The 25,445-nt window shown below is 41.5% G+C and overlaps 1 protein-coding gene and 1 pseudogene across 4 annotated transcripts in view; one reads left to right on the top strand and one right to left on the bottom strand.

Moving 5' to 3' along the window:
• Positions 1-2,307: 2,307 nt before the first annotated feature.
• The window catches only part of KLHL12 (kelch-like family member 12), a 39,574-nt gene continuing 16,436 nt past the window's right edge, over positions 2,308-25,445 (top strand). For 2 of the 4 annotated variants that reach the window (XM_011931779.1, XM_011931778.1), the window contains exons 1-6: positions 3,371-3,548; positions 5,746-5,985; positions 10,211-10,364; positions 12,350-12,567; positions 20,262-20,411; positions 22,332-22,446. In XM_011931779.1, the coding sequence (XP_011787169.1) occupies positions 5,791-5,985; positions 10,211-10,364; positions 12,350-12,567; positions 20,262-20,411; positions 22,332-22,446 (832 nt within the window). In that variant the 5' untranslated portion in view covers positions 3,371-3,548; positions 5,746-5,790. Of the gene's footprint in view, positions 2,466-3,123; positions 3,175-3,370; positions 3,549-5,745; positions 5,986-10,210; positions 10,365-12,349; positions 12,568-20,261; positions 20,412-22,331; positions 22,447-25,445 lie in introns of those variants that run through there. The other 2 variants (XM_011931776.1, XM_011931777.1) reach the window with 2 other exon arrangements.
• On the bottom strand, positions 19,011-19,999 carry LOC105504390 (annotated as a pseudogene).

Below are 25,445 nucleotides of genomic sequence, written 5' to 3'. Positions count from 1 at the left end.
GGTACTTACTCATGATGGAGTACTATTCAGTCATTAAAAAGAATGAGATTCTGTCATTTGCAACAACATGGATCAAACTGAAGGTCATTAAGTGAAATAAACCAGGCACAGAAAGACAAACATAGCATGTTCTCACTTATTTGGGGGATCTAAAGATCAAACCATTCAAACTCATGGAGACAGAAGGTAGAAGGATGATTACCAGAGGCTGGGAAGGACAGTGAGGGCTGGGTGAAGGTGGGGGGGGAGGGTAATGAGTACCAAAAAAGTAGCAAGAATGAATAAGATCTAGTATTTGATAGAACAGGGTGAGTACAGTCAATAATAATTGAATTGTACATTTTAAAATGACTAAAAGTATACTTGGATTATTTGTAACACAAGGATAAACACTTGAGGGGATGGATACCCAACTTTCTATGACGTGATTCGTACACATTACATGCCTGTATCAAAATCCCTCTTGTACCCCCTAAATATATACACCTACTATGTACACACAAATATTAAAAAGAGGAAAAAAAGAAGAAGAAAAAAGTCAGACGTCTGAACTAGTTCCTTTGGTGTGATATTCTTGCTAACAGCTTCTTCATCTTTTATTTTGTGAATAAAAGGAGTGGGCATACTCTAAACAGTTTCTTTTATTAAGTGCCTTTTCATATTTAGAAAATCCTTAATTTAGCCGCCAGGAATTAGGCAATATCATTAAACTACTATTTTACATCCTGAAAACAAGGAAGTATTTTTACTTTTCATTTTATTTAATTAATTTATTTATTTGAGATGGAGTCTTGCCCTGTTGCCCAGGCTGGAGTGCAGTGGGGTGACCTCAACTCACTGCAACCTCTGCTCCCCAGGTTCAAGCGATTATCTGGCCTTGGCCTCCGGAGTAGCTGGGATTTCAGGCTCACGCCACCATGACCGGCTAATTTTTTTATTTTTAGTAGAGACGGGGTTTTGCCATGTTGCCCAGGCTGGTCTGGTACTCCTGACCTCAGGTGATGCACCCGCCTTGGCCTCCCAAGGTGTTAGGATTACAGGCATGAGCCACTGTGCCCAGCCTATTTTTACTTTTCAAAAAAATTGAACATATAAATATATTTTGAGGCGTGGTCTTGCTATGTTGCCCAGGCTGGTCATGAACTTCGGGGCTCAAGCAATCTTCCCGCTTCAGTCTCCAAAGTAGATAGGACAACTGGTGCACACCACCGCACCAGGCTCTGAACATTATTTTTAATTCACATGATGCAAAATTCAAAAGGCAAACTAAATTATAAAGGGCAAAAATCTCCTTCCCACCCTGTCTCACAACCAGACAGTTCCTTTCCCCAAAGAAACCAATGTGACCACTTTATTTTGTCTTGTCAAATACAGTTTACACATACACGTGTAAATATGAATATATCTTCCACCTTTTTTGCACCAATAATAGAGTATATACATTGTTCACAGCTTCATGGTATTGGATTTTATGGATGTACTATACTTTATTGAATCAGTCCCCTACTAATGGACATTTAAGGTTGTTGTCAATCTAATCTACAAACAATGCTGCAGTTAGCAATCTTGTACATACATTGTTTTACATGTGCACGAGTTTATGTGAAGCAAAATTTTATTAAAATCGACGAATATTTCCAAAATGCCCCCAATAAATTTTATACCAATCTTGCACTCTTCTCTACAATATGTAAGTCAGGGACAGTTTTAGATCAGGAAGGTATGATATGGAAGATGGGGACACAATGTAAATTTAGAATGCTACCCACTTGGCTATGGTTTTAGAATCCTTAAGAATCAGAGGGCCAGGCGCTGTGGCTTCCGTCTGTAATCCCAGCACTTTAGGAGGCCAAGGCGGGCGGATCACGAGGTCAGGAATTCGAGACCAGCCCGGCCAAGATGGCGAAACACCGTCTCTACTAAAAATACAAAAATTAGTCCGGCGTGGTGCCCTGCGCCTGTAGTCCCAGCTACTCCGGGAGGCTGAGGCAGAAGAATCGCTTGAACTCGGGAGGCGCAGGTTGCAGTGAGCTGAGATCGCGCTAGTGCATTCCAGCCTAGGCTACAGAGCGAGAATACGTCTCAAAACAAAAAAAAAAAAAAAGAAAAGAAAAAAAGAATCAAAGGGCTCACAGAGAAAAATAGTATTACCAAACACAATTTGTCTAGACATTCAGATAAGCTGAACTAATTAACCTCTTTGCCTTTTCAGTCACTAAAATAAGTGCACCAAAATCAATTAGAATTTACTGAATCAATTAGAATTTCCTTAGAATCAATTCAGTGGTGATGACAGGGCCCATTATGATGGAGAGTATATACTGAGGTCTGTGGGTCGCAGGGCTCAGAGGATTCTCGCCGCAGCGTTGTTCGGCACGAAAAGGCCATTGTGGACAATGGACGTGAAGAAATTTGAGGCCTCTGTGGGTTTTCTCGATGTCAAAAAGTTTCTCAGTACCTGGAAGGTAAAACATACTTGCTGCAATCAGATGCTTGGCATATTAAGCGTTGGAATTCTCTCTGTCTGCCCTGCCTCGTGAGCAGTAGGGAGGAAGTCAGGTTCAGCCAGTCGCCGAGCTGTAGATACATTCCCAGGCTCCCTGCCGGACCCCACAACATCCGGCCTTTTTTGTTTTTTCTTTCTTTTTTTTTGGAGACGGCGTTTCAGTCCGTCGCCCAGGCTCGAGTGCAGCGGCGCGATCTCGGCTCACTGCAACCTCCGCCTCCCGGGTTCTAGCGATTCTCCTGCCTTAGCCTCCTGAGTAGCTGGGATTACAGACGCGTGAGACAATGCCCAGCTAATTTTTTTTGTATTTTTAGTAGAGATGGGGTTTCACCATGTTGGCCAGGCTGGTCTCAAATTCCTGACCTCAGGTAATACACCCGCTTCCGCCTCCCAAAGTGCAGGGATTATAGGCGTGAGCCACCACGCCCGGACTTTTTTTTTTTTTTTTTTTTTTTAACATGGTTTCATTCTGTGGCCCAGGCTGGAGTGCAGTGACTACTCCGGCTCACTGCAACCTCTGCTGCCTGGCCCAAGTGATCCTCCTGCCTCAGCCTCCCGAGTAGCTGGGACTACAGGCGGGGCCAGCAGGCCGGGCTAATTTTTTTTTTTTTTTGTAGAAACGGGGTTTTGCCGTGTTCCCCAGGCGAGTCTGGAACTCCGGAGCTCAGGTAATTCGCTCGCCTCGGCCTGCCAAAGAGCCGGGATTACAGGCGTGAGCGACCATGCCCTGCCCACCCGACCTTTTTCTAATTCGGCTTCCTAGCAACGCGCAGAGGCCCGGCTCCAGCGTACAGGCAGGTCACGTGACACCACGTCCTCACGTGACGCAGACTCGAGCGGGAGGAGGGCGGTGCTCCAGCTGCATTGCGTCATCACGTCGCGCGGCTGCAGGGACCAGACCTGGAAGGCTCCAGAGCCTCCGGGTCGGGGCGGTGGCGGCGGCTCTTCCGCTCTTCCTGAGCCGCCTGCTGGCCCCGCGCCCCACTCAGTCCCCACAGGCTGGGGACGGGCCCGGCGCTGCTGTGTGGGCTCGGGTGCGGAGGTGAGTTGCGCGGAAGTGATGGCAGTCAGCCCTTCCCTTCCTGTCCGTCAACTCCGGGTTATGGCCCTACCCCCCATCCTTGGTCTCCCTGTAAGGCGGAATGGGAGACATGCCCGAGAGAGGAGGAAGGCTGGCGGGGGTGCGGGGCATCTGGCCTCGGTCGCCCTCTCAACTCTCCCCTGAATTGCCCCCCTCCGATACCTCCATCTGGCGGCGCCGGTCATATGCCTGGTGGTATCAGAAGGAAGGAGTTCGTTTCCTTCTCTGGAATGTAGTCTTTCCCGAATTTACTACCCCATTCCTGCCCCGAATCTCCCGAATTGGAATCCCTCTATTCAGATGTTAACGGAAGTTCTAGAAAATAGGTAACTTCAGAAGGGTGAGGGTGAAGGATATGCTGAGACTTGGAGTGTTGAGGCAGGAATCCCCTAGAAGGAAGGCCAGCCACTCTGCACTAGGGTGACTGTCATTTTGGCACGGAAACGATAAAATACTCCCCAGGTCTTCTTCACAGTAAATGGACATTTGTTCCAGACTCTTTTTACACCCCTAGAGTTGAATCTAAGTTGACTTAAGTCTTTTTGAAAAACATATGCTTTGATGAATCACCCCCTTTTCTGTAAAATGGGTCATGCAGAGTTGTTGGAGGGATTATCTGTAGTGCTTATAGAGTAAAATGCCAACTATAAACAGAAGTAGATGAGAATTTAGGATCTCATTTTTCCTGTTGAAAAATTAATTGTGGCCGGGTGCGGTGGCTCACGCCTGTAATCCCAGCACTTTGGGAGGCTGAGACAGGCGGATCACGAGGTCAGGAGATCGAGACTATCCTGGCTAACACGGTGAAACTCCGCCTCTACTACAAATACAAAGAAATTAGCCGGGTGCGGTGGCGGGCGCCTGTAGTCCCAGCTAAACGGGAGGCTGAGGCTGGAGAATGGCGTGAACCCGGGAGGTGGAGCTTGCAGTGAGTGGAGATCGCGCCACTGCACTCCAGCCTGGGCGACAGAGCAAGACTCCATCTCAAAAAAAAAAAAAAGAAAAATTAATTGTGAGTTGCGAACTTCTGGAGACCACAGTTTGATTTCCTGCCATCCCCCCACCCCTCCGCCGGATCATTTCAGAAAGTTTTGGATTCCAATATTGATTCATTAACAGTAATGGACATTTACAGATGTAGAGTAGGAATACCCTCTTGTTGAGGAGCTTCAATATCTTAAGCAAGTGTAAGTCCATCGATAACTTGCGTGGTTTCCACTATTCAGTTAGGGTAATAGGTCAATTGAAGTTTCTTTCTGTTTTTTTTTTTTTTGAGACAGAGTCTCGCCCTGTTGCCCAGGCTGGAGTGCAGTGGTGTGATCTCATCTCAATTCAACCTCCACCTCCTGGGTTCAAGCGATTCTCGTGCCTCAGCCTCCTTGGTAGCTAGGATTACAGGCACGCGTCACCACGCCTGGCTATTTTTTGTATTTTTAGTGGAGACTAGGTTTCACCATGTTGGCCAGACTGCTCTCAAACTCCTGACCTCAACTGATCCACCCACTTCAGCCTCTTAAAGTGCTGGGATTACAGGCGTGAGCTACTGGGCCTGGCCTGAAGTTTCGTTTTAAGAAGAAATCCAGATGTAGTTGAAAGTCATCAGACATAATTATTTGGCTACTTCTTTAGAAAAAAGTTTATTTTTACTGACTGGCCTTTCTTGCTCTAAGTTGAAGTTGAATACACACTTTTTCTTATATTAAATTCTAAACATTCATTGTGCAACTTCTAGGATAGAAAGCATATAAAGCAGGATCCTCAGCCTCTAAATACTTATCTTCTTAAGGATATTAAATAGTAATGATATAGCACCTTTAAGAAATTTTATATTTTCAATTTGTCATTTGAGACAAGAACCTTGTGAAGATTTACAGGACATATATTGTTTATCTCTACTTATGTTTCAGCATTGATCATAATAAATGTCAAGTGGTAGGGACACTCCCTGATAGAGGAATTCAGAGAAAGAAGAGAGAACTTTTACATGTACTAGATAGTGGCTAGATAGTGGTGGTGATGCCAGGCATAGGAGTGCCCTCAACTTGTGTATGTTTGGGTCTGAGGGAAGCCTCTTAGGTTCTTAATTTGTAAAGCTAATTAAATATGTTCAGTTTCCCTAGTTCTTTGAATGTGCTCATTGTTTTTTTTTCTCTTGTAGCTTCAGAATCCAAGGACCCGTTTTGTTTTTTCTCCACACTGCTTTATGGGAGGCATTATGGCCCCCAAAGACATAATGACAAATACTCACGCTAAATCCATTCTCAATTCAATGAACTCCCTCAGGAAGAGCAATACCCTCTGTGATGTGACATTGAGAGTAGAGCAGAAAGACTTCCCTGCCCATCGGATTGTGCTGGCTGCCTGTAGTGATTACTTCTGTGCCATGTTCACTAGTGAGGTAAGTGCTAAGTTAGCCCCACAGAAATGAAACTCCTGTGGTACTCTAGTTGTCTTATTTCACTGAATAAAATAGTAGAACTTTGATATAATCATGAATTTTTACAGTGTCATGTTTTGGCAGATTCTGTATAAGATCTACCACTTAGATGACTATGCCTTAGTTTCCTCATCTTTAAATTAGGAATAATAGTAATATGTAATAACAGTGGTTATTAAGGTTATTGTGAAGATTATTTTATGAAATAACGTATGAAGTGCTTAGAGTAGTTTAATATGCAGTAAAACACACAGATGTCAGCGATTGGATTTTACTGTTTCTTACATTTGTCTTCCAGTTTTTCTCCTTTTCTTGTTTTTAATTTTATTTGTTTGTTTATGTATTTATTTGTAGAGACAGGGTCTCACTGTGTTGCCTAGGCTGGTCTTGAACTCCTGGGCTCAAGCAATCCTCCCACCTTGGCCTCCCAGAGTGGCCACACCTGGCATTACAGGTGTGAGCCACTGCACCCGGCCTTTTCTCCTTCTAAAGTCTAAAAATTTTTAAGTGGGTACCAGAGGGATGAGGAGGAAGGAAGGAAAGAAGAGTAGGATTCAGACCTCACCTGACTCCTCCTAACAATATGTGAAGAAAATCAGTGTAGATGTTAGGATAACTTCAAATGAAAGGAAGAAGAGTTTTTAATGAATAGCTGTGCAGGCATGGAGTGTATAACCTGAAAAAAGATGTTAACTCATAAGCACTTAACAAAGGGAATTAGGAAAAGGTTGGCTTGAGAGAATACAGGTAGTGCTCACAAAGTATTAAGAAAAACTGCTTAGTAATTGCCTGACAAAATACCTGAATTGTGGTGTAAGGCTGTTGAATATATTGTGCTAAATACTCTTAGAAAGCTGAACAGAAAAGAACATTGCAAGTCCTTGTTTTTCAAGATCCCAAGTCTGATTTTAAGAGCAGATTTAAATAAATTATCTTGATTGATTTTTTCAAAGCTCAGTTCTGGGTGCACCACTGTTTATTATATAATTTACACTTACATGTATGCCTGAAATATTTCATTATGAAAACACTTTTTTAAGTCTTTTTAAGCACAAGTATTTTTTTTTTTAGTTCTATCATCTTAGTGAAGATATTGCTGCTGGATCAGAATGGTATAATGGTGATAACTACCTTTTATGGGTCAGGTACTGTGCTAGTGATTGTTGTGCATATCTGACTCACCCTAGGGGTAGGTATTACCATCTCATTTTACAAATGAAGGAACAGGGTTTCAGATATTAAATCACTTGCCCAAAGTCCCATGGCTTGTAAGTGCTAGAGGTGGGATTTAATTATATATTTTCTGACTCTAAAGCCCGAACAGTTTTTAACTCTTGTGCTACCTTAGCCTCCGAAGTATGAATTTTATATCCTACAATCTAATTTTAAAACTGGTATGGGTAAAAATACTATGAGCCAATGCTCAGTCCCATGGCTCGTAGGGAAAACAGGAACCCGACAGGTCATTCCAGCTAATCCAGGCTAATTTTTAAATGAACTTGTGTGATATCACAAGGCAGATCCCTGTCCTATACTGTTCGCCATGAGATATACCCAAGATCATCAGAAGCATTTGGAATTTAACTGGGCAAAGAGAGTGTCACCCAGCAGCTGCTGAGCATGAAATGCACTAGAACTGCTGATTGCTAGTTATATATTGTGCATCCTGGTTTTTGTCAGCTTGAAAATAGTCTGTCTTTACTCTTTTGTTATTTGGAAATTAATTCTTTTTTTCTCATCAGTGATGATTTCTTTCCTTAAAAACTGACATCAGGCAAGAAAATGCTAGATGGTTTTGTCTTTATTTTTAAGAGTAATTGTTTAAAGGAGAGAGTCCAGAGACCTGGATTCTAGGCTTAGTTCTCTCAGCAATTCTGTATAAACCGTGGGAACCATCTCACTTCACTGGGTTGATCTGTAAAATAAAGCAGTTGAACTAGATGGTTTCCTTGTTCTCTTCAGCTATGAAATGCTCCTCAAATGTCATCTGATTGAAAGATCACAAGATTGAGGCAAGAGGACCTGGATTTTATGTCTCTCTCTCTCTCTCTTTTTTTTTTTTTTTTTTGTGAAATACTTTGATAGGAATGATATCTGTCTCTTACTGTCTAAATGACTGGTTAAGTCTTGCATCTTTTTTTGATCCTTAGACCCTTTATCCCTTAAATAGTAATAATATCAGACCTAACTACCTTACCAGGTTGCTGTGAGAATCAGATGAAATAGTAGTAAATGAGAAGCATGCTGAAAAATTCTAAAGCAAAATATAAATGTAAAATGTATAATTGCTCTAAGTTCTTACATAGTGAAATTGTCTCCATATTTAAACTATTTGATGGAAATATAGTTTATTGAATGAGAAATATCTGGAATACATATACTTACATATTTCAGTATCATAATTGAATGCATTTAATGTGTTGGGACAGTAATTGTTTATGAATATTAGTACTGTATTAAATGTAAATAAAACCTAATATGTTTTTTCAAAATGATGTGCTAGTGACTTTTTTACTGTTAGGGACTGATTTTGTTCTTGGCTTTGGTAGAGAGTGCTTTGTGGTTCTTCTCTGGCTGATGGAGAAATCAAAAATAATAAAGCCATTTAGTTAATAATGGAGATGCACCAGACTTTCGTGAGTAAAATGAATTTCTAAACTAAGATTAAGATCTAGTAAAATTTTCATAAGGTATTTTCAGATAGTTTCCTGTAAAGTTGAAGATTTCTTCTCTTAGCTAAACAGTTTTCTATGATTATCTGGCCTCATCAGTACTCATGGCTTCAAGAAGATATACTACTTACAATTCAGACTAAATATTCTGGTAGCAATTAAGTTAGTCTAACTCAATATTTTGAAAAAGTTTATTTGTATTAAGATGGTGTTACATAAGAAAGTCCCTTAGGATGATCTACATGTTATTTTTCATCATTACCAAATGTAGTCTAAGGGCTAGGCGTGGCGGCTCACGCCTGTAATCCCAGCATTTTGAGAGGCTGAGGTGGGCAGATCACTTGAGGTCAGGAGTTGGAGACCAGCCTGGCCAACATGGTGAAGCCCCATCTCTCCTACAAATACAAAAATTAGCAGGGCGTGGTGGCACGTTCCTGTAGTCCCAGCTACTCAGGAGGCTGAGGCAGGAGAATCGCTTGAACCTGGGAGGTGGAGCTTGAAGTGAGCCGAGATTGTGCCACTTCTTTCCAGCCTGGGCAACAGAGCGAGACTGTGTCTCAAAAAAAAAAAAATTAACTGGATGTGGTGGTGCACTCCTGTAATCCCAGCTACTTGGGAGGCTGAGGCATGAGAATCACTTGAACCTGGGAGGAAGAGGTTGTAGGGAGCTGAGATTGCACCACTGCACTTCAGCCTGGGGAACACAGTGAGACCCTATCTCAAGGAAGAAAAAATGTAATCTAAGGACAGATGATAGGAACTAGGTAATCCTGGAGAGACTGAAGTTATAACCCATAAGGTCCTCTACAAACATGAAATTTCTTTGAAATTTTGTGTCTTATCTTAAAAATTCATGGACAGTGTTGTGTTCATGGGAACTTTTGTGTTCTATTCTGTAATACATCTGTATTTTAATGTGAAATTGATTTTTAAAGTTATTTACTGGCAAAATTGCTATTCCAGGAAGGTGTCACCTATTACTTACTCCTGGGGTATAGATAACTACCCACTTCGTTTGGAAAACTACAGATATTGTGCCATATTTGCTTTATTAAAATCCAACAAAATAGAGCATACTTTTGTTTTTTTATTTTCTTACTTTTTTTTTTTTGAAAGAGTCTCACTCTGGTGCCCAGGCTAGAGTGCAGTGGCACGATCTTGGCTCACTGCAACCTCTGCCTCCTGGGTTGAAGCAGTTCTCCTGCCTCAGCCTCCTGAGTAGCTGGGACTACAGGCATGTGCCACCATGCCCAACTAAGTTTTGTATTTCTAGTGGAGATGGGGTTTCACCATGTTGGCCAGGCTGAACTTGAATTCCTGACCTCAGGTGATCTGCCTGCCTTGGCCTCTCAAAGTGCTGGGATTACAGGTGTGAGCCACCATGCCTGGCCTATAATTTTTAAAAATATATGTTCAATTAATACTATTAACATCTCTAAGCTCTTAGGTATGAGATTCTGCCTTTATCTTGTGGAATTATAACCATCATTCTTTTTTACCTTTCAAATTTTCAGCTTTCAGAGAAGGGGAAACCTTATGTTGACATCCAAGGTTTGACTGCCTCTACCATGGAAATTTTATTGGACTTTGTGTACACAGAAACAGTACATGTGACAGTGGAGAATGTACAAGAACTGCTTCCTGCAGCCTGTCTGCTTCAGTTGAAAGGTATAGACATTAAAACTTGCTATTTTTTATGTTGAAATAGCCCTGGAAAGATTGAAAATTAATAGTGTAAACTTAATCATGAACATTTTGGAGACAAACTATGGATGCTTGTGTTTACTAGCCATGGCTTTTGTCTCATTGAGCAATTAAGAGATCATATGTCAATAGCACTATAAAGGAACTTCTCCAGGTATGAGTATTTGGCACTATAAAAGAGAGCATTTGCACCTTTTCTGTTTTTAAAAAAAATGTAGGAAGGAGAAATTATGTGTTTTCTTGTTTTTTTTTTTTGAGACGGAGTCTCGCTCTGTTGCCCAGGCTGGAGTGCAGTGGTCGGATCTCAGCTCACTGCAAGCTCCGCCTCCTGGGTTCACGCCATTCTCCTGCCTCAGCCTCCTGAGTAGCTGGGACTACAGGCTCCCGCCATCTCGCCCGGCTAGTTTTTTGTATTTTTTTTAGTAGAGATGGGGTTTCACCGTGTTAGCCAGGATGGTCTCGATCTCCTGACCTCGTGATCCGCCCGTCTCGGCCTCCCAAGGTGCTGGGATTACAGGCTTGAGCCACCGCGCCTGGTCCAATTATGTGTTTTCTTACATACATGTATATAACACACCTATAAGGAAATATAATAAAAACTGATACTATACATAGTCTACATGGATACTCTTTATCTGGCCATTAAGTGGTAGTATTTCATTAAGATAAATGAAATTTAAATTGATGCACAAAATATTAAAGTATGTTTTCACAGGATTACAGGTGGTTTGTTTTCCCTTACAATTCCCAGGTATTTTAGACTTTCTGTTTTGTTTTTGAGACAGAGTCTCACTCTGTCACCCAGATTAGAGCACAATGGTGCAATCACAGCTCAGTGTATCCTTGAATTCTTGGGCTCAAGCAATTCTCCCACCTCAGCGTCCTGAGTAACTGGGACCGCAGGCACGTGCCACCATACCCAGCTAATTTAAAAAAAAATTTTTTTGGCCGGGCGTGGTGGCTCGAACCTGTAATCTCAGCACTTTGGGAGGCCGAGACGGGCAGATCACGAGGTCAGGAGATCAAGACCATCCTGGCTAACCTGGTGAAACCCCGTCTCTACTAAAAAAAAATACAAAAAACTAGCCGGGCGAGGTGGTGGGCACCTGGAGTCCCAGCTACTCGGGAGGCTGAGGCAGGAGAATGGCGTAAACCTGGGAGGTGAAGCTTGCAGTGAGCTGAGATCCGGCCATTACACTCTAGCCTGGGTGACAGAGCGAGACTCCGTCTTAAAAAAAAAAAAAATTTTTTTTGTGGAGACGGGTTCTCTCTGTGTTGCTCAGGCTGGTCTCAAGTTCGTGGACTCGAGTGATCCTCCCACCTTGCTTCCCAGAGTGCTGGGATTACAGGCATGAGCCACCATTCCTGGTCCTCAGTTTTTCCTTTTTAAAATTCAGTTATGTTTTTGGTTTTTATATATACATAATTGACACATTTTTAGTTTTTAATACATGATTTAAACAGTGTGAAACTTTTGCATTAGTGCATAGTCATAAAATTAAAATACCCTGAACTTTTCAATTAGATGAATATGAGATTTGTTATTATCTTCTGCTTTTCTTTCACTCTAGTCTTTTAGTAAGTTTTCATGTAGGGTAGAAAAATGGGTACATTATGCTGAATCAGTAATTAGTTTTATAGTTTGATTCCCAAGAGTTTTATAGGCATTTTTGTTGAATTGTGCCAGGTCCCTGGATGTGATTCATCTTGCAATATTCACTTTAAAGATTAAACAGAGACAGGTGTAAAGGTCTTGCTGAAAGTGGCGCAGTACATAAGCCAGAAATAGGGTTTAAGTTCCTTAAGCAAAGAATTTCTAATCTGTTTCTTAGGTGTTGAAACAGGGGTTCATCTGATAACATGTAGAGAAGATGTTGAGATACAAGAATATAGACTAGATCACACCTGTCCAACTGTTCTAAAGTGTTTGCTCCCTGTGTCCGTCCTAGGTGTGAAACAAGCCTGCTGTGAGTTCTTAGAAAGTCAGTTGGACCCTTCTAATTGCCTGGGCATTAGGGATTTTGCAGAAACCCACAATTGTGTTGACCTGATGCAAGCAGCTGAGGTTTTTAGCCAGAAGCATTTTCCTGAAGTGGTACAGCATGAAGAGTTCATTCTTCTGAGTCAAGGAGAGGTGGAAAAACTAATCAAGTGCGATGAAATTCAGGTACAGATTTGTCTTGATGTTATGGTTTCTTCAAGATTGGGCAATTACAGAACTTGCAAAGCAGGATGCAGTTACTTACCATTAGGGCTTCATAATCAAGTTTGTATTTTGGCTCAAAGGTTTCATTAACCCCTCCTGTACCAAATTTATTTGCATTTTTATGGAGAGGGAGTTTGCCACTTTCTTCAATTAGATATATGATCCCAGTGGGTAAGAATCACTTTTTTTTTTTTTTTTTTTTGAGACGGAGTCTCGCTCTGTCGCCCGGGCTGGAGTGCAGTGGCCGGATCTCAGCTCACTGCAAGCTCCGCCCCCCGGGTCCACGCCATTCTCCTGCCTCAGCCTCCCCAGTAGCTGGGACCACAGGCGCCCGCCACTTCGCCCGGCTAATTTTTTGTATTTTTTTTAGTAGAGACGGGGTTTCACCGTGCTAGCCAGGATGGTCTCGATCTCCTGACCTCGTGATCCACCCGTCTCGGCCTCCCAAAGTGCTGGGATTACAGGCTTGAGCCACCACGCCCGGCCAAGAATCACTATTAAACAGAGTATAGAATAAGCAGAAATTGGAAGCAGAGTAGATATCTGTAGACCACTTCTCTGTTATCCATTCACTCATTTCGCAAACATTTACTGAGAATATCTACTGTGTAGCAATTACTATGCCAGGTGCTACAGATCCCCAAATGGGTAAATATAGTTCTTGCTTTCAGAAAATTCACAATCTGCTAGTAGAGACAGAGATACAGACTATATATATATATATATATAAAATAAAGAGGATAATAAGAATAATGAGTCTATTACAAAGTAAGGACATTATGTAGAAGAAAGAAGAATAAACCTTTGTTCAGGAGTGGATCAAAAATGAAGAGACAAAAGTGTGGAAGTGAGGATCTACAGAAGCGGGAGCCAAATCCTAACTGTCTTGTGAGGGCGCAGGGGATGGAAGGAAGGGACACGCAAACTGAATGTTAAAGGAATAGTAGGCCAGGCACAGTGACCTTTGCCTGTAATCCCAGCACTTTGGGAGGCTGAGGCAGGAGAACTTCTTGAGCCCAGGAGTTTGATACTAGCCTGGGCAACATGACAAAACCCTGTCTCTACAAAAAAATAAAATTAGCCTGGCATGGTGGTGAGCACCTGTGGTCCCAGCTACTTGGGAGACTGAAGTGGGAGGATCTCTTGAGCCCAGGAGGTTGAGGCTGCAGTGAGCCGTGATCACACCACTGCACTCTAGCCCAGGCAACAGAGGGACACCCTGTCTCTTGCAGGCGAAGAAAAAGGAATAATACTTCACCTACCAGGGGATACTACCTGTGCCAGGCAGGCATTCAGTGACTTAACCTATACAGAAGAAAAGTCAATCCTAATTCTAAATCAGAGTACCAGTAGCAGAATTTTTATTGCACATAGGTCTGTAGTGAGGCTAAGAATTGGAGTGAGAAGTCCAATATAGTTATTAGATGTCTTTGAAGCCCGTAGTATTGATCTCCAGTGGCCTAATTCTTTAATTTTTTTTTTTTCTTTTGAGACAGTCTCACTCTGTCACCCAGGCTGGAGTGCAGTGGTGCAATTATGGCTCACTGCAGCCTGAATGTCTGAGCTCAAGCAACTCTCCCACCTCATCTTCCTGTGTAGCTGCAACTGCACATCACCACACCAGCTAATTTTTAAAAATTTTTGTTGAGATGGGGTCTCACTATGTTGCCCAGGCTGGTCTTAAACTGCTGGGCTCAAGCAATACTAGGCTCAGGCAATACCATTTAAGGAAAGCCTATAATATACTTCTGTAAACTAAATGATTACTCTCTCCTGATTTATTTTGTTAAAACTAGGATATTTGTGTAATAGAATAACAGGTCTTAAGTATACTTCTTCCAGGCTGGAGCGTGCAGTGATGTGATCTCAGCTTATTGTAACCTTCACCTTCTGGGGTCAAGTGATTCTCCTCCTTGGCTTCCCAAGTAGCTGGGACTACAGGCGCCCGCCACCATTCCAGCTCATTTTTGTATTTTTAGTAGAGACGTAGTTTCACTATTGTGGACAGGCTGCTCTGGAACTCCTGACCTCAGGTCATCCACCCACCTCGACCTCCCAAAATGCTGGGATTATAAGCGTGAACCACTGCTCCTGGCCTTAAGTATATTTCTTATCAAATTTTAGCCAAGTGGTTCTTTCCACCTTTCTCTAGTGACTGTTCTGAGGGAAAAAGGATTAGAGCACATTGGTGACATTGGTTCCAACTGTAGAGGAATTATTTTCTAGCCTGACATACTGGGCTCTGTATCAGCCCAGAGAAGCTGCTGTTGCAAATGCTGTTGAGTCAAGAATTTGCTAAAATCGTAGTTCTCAGCCTCTTAGTGCAGGATGTTGTATCCTTATGCTGAAATCACAGCCACAGCCAAAAAACATATTCATCAGACTTGGAAACTGGCAATTCACTAGAATATCTTGATTTTTCTTGATTTGTCCACATATTGGAAAATACAGTGAATAGAATGAGCACTACAGATTTGACATTCACTACACATAATAGCTAATACTTACTCAGCATCTACTTGGTTCACTTACTAAATATTTGTTGAACACTTACTGTGTGCCCAGAACATTTCCAGGTGCTGGAGATCAAATTATGAACAAAACAAAAATCCCTGTCCACTGGAACTTCCATTCTAATGGCAGCATTCTTGGTATTTTTATCTCATTTAATTCTCACATCTTCATTTTTCACAGGAGGAAAGTGAAGATTGGAGTTTAACCATCATACCACCACTAGTAAGTGGTAGAGCCAGGTTTCAAATTCGAGTAGTCTGACTCCAGAGTCTGTTCTCTTAATCACTCAACTATGAGCTGGTCATGTTTTCATTTTGTTTCTAATTGTCCAAGTCAGGAAACAATCACAGAAGTCATTTCTTTTGGAACTATACAGGCTTTGGAATAAAACTGGATAGGGCCAGAGAGAACAAATAACTAACCTTATTTAGAAGCTGAAATGAAAAACAGCTTGAGAACTCTTATGTATAGTTTTTTTTTTTTAAGTGTGTGTCAAGACTGCCCTTTGCTTTTTTTCTAGAAAGAAAGCAAGTGACATATTGTTTTCTGTTCCGTATACCAGCCAGAAATAGGAACCAGATGTCTGACTCCCAGTTGCTAATGCTTCCTCTTATTAAATAAAATAATAGTACTTAAAACAATGGGAAGCAGGATGTCATGTTGGTTAAAACAGCATGGGTTTTAGAGTCCAACTGGGATTTAGTCTTGGCCGTGTGGTGTGTTTTACCTAACCACTAATCTTCAGTTTCCTCTTCTATAAAATGTAGATAATATTAGTACTGAGTACACGGGACTGTTCCGAGCATAAAATAAGAACGCCAGTACCTAATACACAGGAGAAATCTTTGTGAAAATCTATTGTGGAGAAAATCTGTTTTTCTCTGTAGTGAGGCATTAATGTTTGGGTTTTTTCTTCCCCATTAGCTGTTTTTCTGCAATTCTAATTTATTCTAAATTCTGCTCATGATTATCTGCTCTTGGCTGGTCTGAGGGCAGTGGTATTTACAACTAATTGATCACACTCAGTTACAGATTTCTTTGTTCCTGCTCCACACCTGCTGCTTCATTTGATTAGTCTTTTTTTTTTTTTTTTTTTTTTTTTTTTTTTTTTTTTTTTTTTTTTTTTTGAGACAGTCTCGCTCTGTTGCCCAGGCTGGAGTGCAGTAGTGCAGTCTTGGCTCACTGCAAGCTCCGCCTCCCAGGTTCACACCATTCTCCTGCCTTAGCCTCTCCAAGTAGCTGGGACTACAGGTGCCCGCCACCATGCCCAGCTAATTTTTTGTATTTTTAGTAGAGATGTGATTTCACCGTGGTCTCGATCTCCTGACCTCGTAATCTGCCCGCCTCGGCCTCCCAAAGTGCTGGGATTACAAGCGTGAGCCACTGCACCCGGCCTTGATTAGTCTTAAAAAAAAAAAACTAAAAAACCTCTGCTCATGATTGAAAAACTCCATCTTTAAATTGATGTATCTAATTTAACCTAGAATGTGTCAGAGTCTAGCATGTATCTGCTTAAAACTATTAGCCAATCATATAAAAGTTTTAAATTAAGATCAAGGACACCTTCTGTACCCTCCCCTGCATCTTATCCAACAATTGCCTGGGTTAGTTCGACCTCCCAAGTATTTCTCCAGTGTGTCTATTTCTCTCTCACCACTGCCACAACTATAGTCCTGTAAGCACCTTCACATTTTGCCTAATATACCAGAGCAGCATCTAACCTCTTCTAGCTCTTGGCCCTTTAAACTGTTCTACCCACAGTAGCCAGGATAAGGTTTACAAAACATCAATATGATCATATCAGTAGCCTGCTTGAAACCTTTGGATGATTTCAAGTTGCACTTAGAGTCTAATCCAGTATTCTAATGCTCTCTGTATCTGGGCCTTGCTTAACTCTCCAGCTTCATATTTTACTCCTCTATCACCCTCATTCACTCTGCTACACTAGCCTTCTAGTCACTTCCTCAAGCTGCCAGTTCTTTTTTGCTGTAGGACAGAGCTGTTCAATAGAACATTCTACGAAGATGGAAGTACCCTATATCTATACTGTTTAGTTTGCTCCTGCCAGCCCCATGTTGCTATTGCACACTTGAAATGTAGCTAATGCAACTGAGAAGCTGATTTTTAATTTAATTTTAATTATGGTGAATGTAAATAGCCACACATGCGTAGTGTATTGGACAATGCATTTCTGGTGCTTTTGAGTGTGCTCTTCTCTCTGCCTGGGAGTACACTCTCTCTCTTTTTTTCTTTTTTGAGACAGTCTCTCACTCTGTCGCCCAGGCTGAAGTGCAATGGTGCGACCTTGGCTCACTGCAAGCTCCACCTCCCGGGTTCACGCCATTCTCCTGCCTCAGCCTCCCGAGTAGCTGGGACTACAGGCGCCCGCCACCACGCCTGGTTAATTTTTTGTATTTTTAGTAGAGATGGGGTTTCACTGTGTTAGCCAGGATGGTCTCGATCTCCTGACTTCATGATCCGCCTGCCTCGGCCTCCCAAAGTGCTGGGATTACAGGTGTGAGCTACCGCGCCGGGCCCTGCCTGGGAGTACTCTTATGCCCCCTGGCTAACTGCTACTCATCCATCAGATTTCAATTTGTTGCTTCTTCAAGGAGGCCTTCCCTGCCTCACCAATCTAAACTAGAAAATCTCATGTTGTTCTGTCTCATAGCCCCAGTACCTTTCCTATGTAGTATGTAATAATAGTGAGTTTTTTCATTTTTCTGATTTAGCAGTTTGAGTCCCCACTTAAGAGCAAGGATCATATCTGATTTGTTCACCATTGTGTAATCAGTTTCCAGGGCAGTGCCTGGCACTTAAGAAAGGAGTTCAATAACTCTCTCAAATGAATGCATTTTTTGAAACACTTTCTGCATTTTTAGAGTATCACAGTTTTTGGGAAAAGTTTACAGGGTGATTTTTTTTATCTAGTCACAGTGACACTCTGAAAGGTATCTCCCAGAATATGTACTCTCTAGGGGCTTGTAGAAGGGACACAGGACCTGTATTCAGGTGTCTGTCTTTGGGAAGTTCTAGGTGTTATTATATACCTAGGTCCTTCCAGTAATGTAGCATAGGTTTTTTTTAGAGTGTATCTCACATTATCTAATTGGTCATATGTAAACTTAGACCTAAGTTCCCCAGATGATTAATTAATTATATCTTTTCAAATAGCATAGTGCCTAATACACAGTAGTTCCTTGAAGGCTAATTGATAATGCTTTTCCTTTTTATTTTTTTTTTAAGACATTTATTCAGCATCATGATCAGACTATTACATTTAGCAATCAACAGCATGGCTGCCAAAAAAAAAAAAATCTGCATTAAAACCCTTTGTTGGAATGCTTTACACTTTCCACAGAACAGAAACTAAAATAACCTGTTATACAATTAGTCACAAATACAGTCCTCGAGTTTTTTGCCCATACACATGGGTGTTTGTGTAAGACATGTCTGCTTTGTAGCAGTTAGGCCCTGCCACCACTGTGCTTGGCTAAGTTCACAAATCTGTTGTAACCTGTAGCTTCCCTGTCACTTCTCTGGTTCCCCTCTCCAGCTAAGCTTTATTTCCTAATTAAAATCTTCTGCCACTGCCATAGCTACTGCTGCTATTGGAACCACCATAGCCACCTTGGTTTCGTGGTTTGGCAAAGTATTAGTCTCCACCACCATAGGGGCCCAGAGCTTCGGCCTCCAAAGTTTCCTCCCTTCATGGGTTCAAAATTTGAAGACTGATTCTTGTAATTGCCAAAATCACTGTAGCTTCCACCACCTAGTAATGTAATGCTACATTACTGGAAGGACCTAGGTATATAATAACACCTAGAACTTCCCAAAGACAAAATTGTTTCCATCATTACCAAATCCATTATAGCCATTCCCACTGCCGCCTATCCACCACCACCACAGCTGTCATCTCAACTGAAACCACCTCCACGACCACCAGCAAAGTTTCCAGAACCACTTCAACTTCTTTGGCTGGATGAAGCACTAGCCATCTCTTACTTTGACAGGGCTCTCCTAACTTCACAGTTGTGGCCATTCATAGGATGTTATTTCTGAATGACAGTCTTATTCACAGAGTCATGGTCATCAAATACAAAGGCAAAGCCCCTTTTCTTGCCACTGCCTCAGTCAGTCATGATTTCAATCACTTCAATTTTTCCAAACTGTTAAAAAATCTCTTAGGTGATGTTCTTCAGTGTCTTCTTTAATGCTGCCAACAAATACCTTTTTCACAGTTAAGTGGGCACCTGGTCTTTTGAGAATCTTCTTTTGAGATAGCTCTCTTTGGTTCCGCAACTCTTCCATCCAGCTTGTGAGGCCTTGCATTCATGGCTGCATCCACCTTCTCCACAGTGACGTATGTGACAAACCCACAGCCCCTGAGCGCTTGGTGTTTGGATCTCTCATTACCACACAGTCCATGAGCATTCCCCATTGCTCAAAATGACTCCTCAGGCTCTCATTGGTTATTTCAAAGCTCAACCCTCCAATAAAGAGCTTCCTCAGCTGTTCGGGCTCTTTAGGAGACTCTGACTTAGACCTGAGGGCAGGGAGAAGACAGACTTTAAAGATGCTTCTTTGGCAGCATCCACGGGCAGAAAGGCGATAATGCTTTTGAAAACAGCAACTAATGATGTTAGAGAAGCTCCTGCTTCAGAGGCTTGGATGAACAATTTGAGGGGTGAGCCTGGAGATCATTAGATAACAATTATGACTAAAAATTATTTCAAGAGCTGATTTTCAATAAGGCAACAGATTCCCCCACCTACCTTCCCTAAAGTTAGAGAGATGACCAGAAGCAATTCAGAAATGGGAAAAATTCTGAAACGAAGGCCAATATGTGACTGGTGATTTTTTACGTACTATTTATCATTCATATATATATGTGTGTGTGTGTGTGTGTGTGTATATATATATATATATAAAACCCAAATTGACTATAATTCTTTTCCTGGTCTGTTAGCTGTGTCTGCAAAAAATATTGTTTTCCCAAGAGCCTAGCTATTTCTGGAAGATGGGAAATAATGATGATGGGCAATGGGAAAGCAGGAAGGAGAAAGTGAACGTGGTTACTTTTTGAGATGGTGAGCTAATTGGAAAAGTAGGATCCACGGTGTGTAATTACACATTTACAGGTGGATTCTGAAGAGCCAGTCTTTGAGGCTGTCATCAACTGGGTGAAGCATGCCAAGAAAGAGCGGGAAGAATCCTTGCCTAACCTGCTACAGTATGTGCGTATGCCCCTGCTAACCCCCAGGTATATCACGGATGTAATAGATGCTGAGGTAAGTAGTGCAACACTCTCAGGATCCAAAACCTTGACAAACTCTTACCTTAGTGTTACGTATTCAAAATTGATTCTTTTAACGTAGGCACAGAGTCTCCTGGTTTGCCTCTCTAGGAATGCCAGTGAGAGTGGTGCTGGGTAGTTCCCAAGCATATTTCTAAGAAAAGTGGATTTCTTAGCAGACTCTTGACACAAATGAAAATCTGTGGTTCAATTTTGTGTTTTGCTCTACTTTTTTTACATGCCCCTAAGTGTTTTATATAAACACCTGATAATAAACTTTGTCCCCTTCTCCATTAAACCTAAATTGTTCCAAATTGCGCTTATGCCACACTTAGCAAGCCTCTTCATTTTTGACTTCTGGTGAAGCCAGCATGAAAGGAGTTTGATGTGTTTTAGTGTCAACTTCAGTCATATCATGTTGAGTTTATTTATAAAAGTGTTTCTCCAACTTAAGTTCTCTGTGATACTTTTTCATAATTTTTACCATATATGCCACCTATGTTGCCTGGAGCATACTTCGAGGGAGCACTGATTTATAACATGTAGGTAAGCCAGCAAGAGAGTTCCTCTTGCTGGCCCAGCCCTAGATCTCTTAGTTAGCTACAAACAGTTCTTCAGTTGTTCACATTAGAAAAGTTGCAGGATAGTTAGTGTCACATCTGAAACTCTTTTTCTCCTATTGTGATTTCTGTCTTTCTTACAACCAATTCACATATCCCTTGTGTCAGTTCTTTACATTGTGGTTAGGAGCACAGACTCTGGAACCACACTCGGGCCTGAAATCCCAAATTCACCACTTATTCTGTGAACTTTTAGCAGATGTCTTAATATATTTGTGCCTCAGCTTTCTTATCTGTAAAACAGAGATGATAATAGTACCTTCCTCATAGGGGTATTGTTAGCATTGAGTAAGTTACTATGTGAAAGCTTTTAAAACCATGTCTTTCTACATAAGTGTTGACTACTATTTATTGTTTGTTTTCCTTTCCAGTTCAACTGAGAACTTCTTGGGTCAGGTTAATAGAGGTGTTATTTAATTACAGCCGTGTCCTTTAGGGTCCCAACAGGAAACAGATGCTATACTCTAAAACAGGACAATTTTAGAAGAGTTTTTTAAAATAAAGAAGCTGTTTACAAAGGTGCAAGTTCAGAGAAACAACAAAAGACAGTGAAATAACCTGGATCTAGGACACAAGCTATTAACAACCCCTAAGCCTGAAGGGACAAGGTTGAGGAGTGGTTACTAGAACCTTAAAGGAAAGAGAATCACGGAGAGTCACTTCCTTGAGAGAAACCTTGACCTTTGGTTGGGCTGATCCCAACCAGAAGCTAGAAGGCATAGGAAGCCCTATTGACACAGTTCATATAGGCCAGTCTTCTGAGCCAGAGAGCAGAGTGGAAAAGGGTACAGAGCAAGTTGGGAGGCAAATGAAAGATGTCTAGTACAGAGCTATCAGACACAGACATGGTAATTACTACAAGACTGTGGGGGAGATATTTCAGACAAAATATGATTCTTCCTGTCACCCAGAAAATATCAGAATCTTTTTGGTTTCCCCCTTAAAATTCTTATTAGTTATTATGTACTTATGTTTGCATAATCCCTGAAAGGGCGTACAAACTATGTAAAAATAGTTAAATGTAAGCGCTGAGATAGATGGGAAATATTGCTCAACATATATGTTTATATCATTTGATTTTTGATTCATCTCGTATATTATCTATTTTTCAAGTAAATTTTAAAAATCATTCTGGAAACTCAGAGTATAGTTACTACCAGCAGTACTCCTAGAATCACAGGGCTTTGGAAACTGGTTTTCTATAGTCAGAAGTTAATTCTTTGCATGTGCCATTTGTACTCTTACAGTATTATAGGTATCTCCTGTGCCTCACTCTACTGTCTGCTGTATTTCAGCCTTTCATCCGCTGTAGTTTACAATGCAGGGATCTGGTTGATGAAGCAAAGAAGTTTCATCTGAGGCCTGAACTTCGGAGTCAGATGCAGGGACCCAGGACAAGGGCTCGCCTAGGTAAGCTGATACCTTGGCAGAATGAGGAGATGCTTTTCAACTACTTCTTGCAGGTGACAACATAGATGAAAATAACACTCTATAAGAAGTACAGAGACCTTGTTTCACATCTTTTCTTCTGTCATCTCAGACAAGTCACTTTACCACTCTAAGCTTTCTTTCCTATAATCAAGGATATCTTCTTTATCTACTTCACATAACTATTTGGAAATTAAATGAGATAAAATCTAAAAGCACTTTATACATTGTCAAGCATTACATAATATGTTACAATTTTTTATTTTTATTTTTATTTTATTTTTTATTTTTTATTTTTTTTGAGGCGGAGTCTCGCTCTGTCGACCGGACTGGAGTGCAGTGGCCTGATCTCAGCTCACTGCAAGCTCCGCCTCCCGGGTTTACGCCATTCTCCTGCCTCAGCCTCCCGAGTAGCTGGGACTACAGGCGCCCGCCACCTCGCCCGGCTAGTTTTTGTATTTTTAGTAGAGACGGGGTTTCACCGTGTTAGCCAGGATGGTCTCGATCTCCTGACCTCGTGATCCGCCCGTCTTGGCCTCCCAAAGTGCTGGGATTACAGGCTTGAGCCACCGCGCCCGGCCACAATTTTTTATTAATATTATTTAGATTCTGTGAATCAGATAATTTTAGTGCCACGTAGTGCTTCCACCTAGCTCTTCACTTCCCCTTATGTGGTTTTTCCATTCCGGAATGAAGAGAGGAAGAAAAGGAGCCCAGTATGGTAGAAAGTACATGGGTTTTGGCAGTGACTGTCAGTGCAGGTACCAGTTTACCTCGTACTAGGTGTATTAACTTGGGCAGGAACCTTAACCTCTGTGTGCTTCAGTTGCCTCATCTGTAAATGGAATCATCATAGCACTTGCCTGTAACATTATTATGAAAAGTAAATAAAGTTATTTATGTAAAGCCTTAATACAGTTCTTGGCACATAATAACTATGTGTATTAGCTATTATCTTAGCAAATAGACCTACGTTCACATCCAAGCCCCAGCAGTCACTGGTTGGGCAAGATATCAATTTATCTGAGCCTATGCATCTACCACTAAGATGAGAGTTAGTGCCTTATCTCAATGAGCTGTTGGGAGGATTAAATGAGATAATGTATATAAGATACCTAACACTATAGCTGGCACACACTCAGTACTCAGATATTTACCATACTTTCCATTTCCTGTTCTCTCTGCTTCACTGTACCAAGATCCTAGGTGTATAATGTATAAAAGCATTTTATAAGTTATGAATTACTCTGTATGTATGGGGTGGTATTTTGTTTTATTGTTTCCTTTTATCTGACTGAGGACTCATCATGCATGCTAAGATGTTAGTTGATAATTAAGCGGCTCACTGATGGATTTAGGTAGAGTGGTGATTTATCCCCTATATTTTATTTTTTCTAATAGAAATGGGGTCTCACTATGTTGCCCAGGGTGGAGTGCAGTGGCATGATCTCGGTTCACTGCAGCCTTAGCCTCCTGGACTCAAGCAGTCTTCCTACCTCAGCCTCCCAAGTAGCTGGGACCACAGGCATGGGCCACTATGCCTGGCTAATTTTTGTATTTTTCTGTAGAGACAGAGCCTTCCTTTGTTGCCCAGGCTGGGTCTCGAACTCCTGGACTCAAACAGTTTACCTGCCTTGGCCTCCCAAAGTGCTGGGATTACAGGTGTCCATATATATATATATATATATATATACAAATTTTTTTTTTTTTTTTTTGAGATAGTCTTGCTCTGCCACCCAGGCTGGAGTGCAGTGGAGCAATCTTGGCTCACTACAACCTCTCCCAGGTTTAAGCAATGCTTGTGCCTCAGCCTCCCGAGTAGGTGGGACAACAGGCGACTGCCACCATCCCCAGCTAATTTTTGTATTTTTAGTAGAAACAGGGTTTCTGCATGTTGGTCTCAAACTCCTGGCTGCAATTGATCCACCCACCTCGGCCTCCTAAAGTGCTGGGATTACAGGCATGAGCCACCATGCGTGGCTAGCTGCCCTATATTTTTTAATGGCATAAGTACTGTATGTTCAATGTAGAACTTTAGAAATACAGAGAACCAAAAAATAAATAAAAATCATCCATAATCTTACCACTCAAAGATACTGTATTTTAAAAAGAAAACTTTTAGAAAGGGCATTGTTGATGGTATTTTCTATTACTGCAAGATGACAAAATGTGATCTGTGTTTCGTATGCTTCATACAAAGATACATACCAACACAAGATAGACTGAAGGACTGAATGTTGAAAAACTATGAAAATATTAGAAGAAATTGTAGGAAAATATTTGTATAGCTTCTGGATGGAAGTCTTTTTTTCTTTTTTGTAAAATATATGTAATAGGCCAGGCACTGTGTGTCACACCTGTAATCTTAGCACTTTGGGAGGCCAAGGTGGGCAGATCACTTGAGGTCAGTAGTTCGAGACCAGCCTGGCCAACATGGCAAAACCCTATCTGTACTAAAAATACAAAAATTAGCAGAGTATGGTGGCGCACACCTGTAATCCCAGCTACTTCGGAGGCTGAGGCAGGAGACTCACTTGAACCTGGGAGGCAGAGGTTGCAGTGAGCCAAGATTGTGCCATTGCACTCCATCTCAAAATAAATTAATTAAATAAATAAAGTATATTTAGCATAAAATTTAGCATCTTAACGATTTTTACATGTACAGTTGAATCATGTTAAATATACTTACGTTGTTATACAATCTCTATAACTCTTTTCATCTTAACAAGACTAAAACTCTGTACCCATTAAACAATAACTCCCAATTCTCCCTTTCCTCCCAGGGTAGGAACTTTTTTTTTTTTTTTGAGACGGTGTTTTGCTCTTGTTATGCAGGCTGGAGTGCAGTGGCATAATCTTCGCTCACTGCAACCTCTGCCTCCTAGGTTCAAGTGATTCTCCTGCCTCAGCCTCCCACCTAGCTGGAATTACAGGTGTGTGCCACCATGCTTGGCTAATTTTTGTATTTTTAGTAGAGACGG

The sequence above is a fragment of the Colobus angolensis genome, unplaced genomic scaffold, assembly GCF_000951035.1.
Source record: "Colobus angolensis palliatus isolate OR3802 unplaced genomic scaffold, Cang.pa_1.0 Scaffold91, whole genome shotgun sequence".
In the NCBI taxonomy this organism is placed as follows: domain Eukaryota; kingdom Metazoa; phylum Chordata; class Mammalia; order Primates; family Cercopithecidae; genus Colobus; species Colobus angolensis.
Note: the sequence above shows the minus strand (reverse complement) of the source record. Positions and strands in the feature narration are given on the sequence as shown.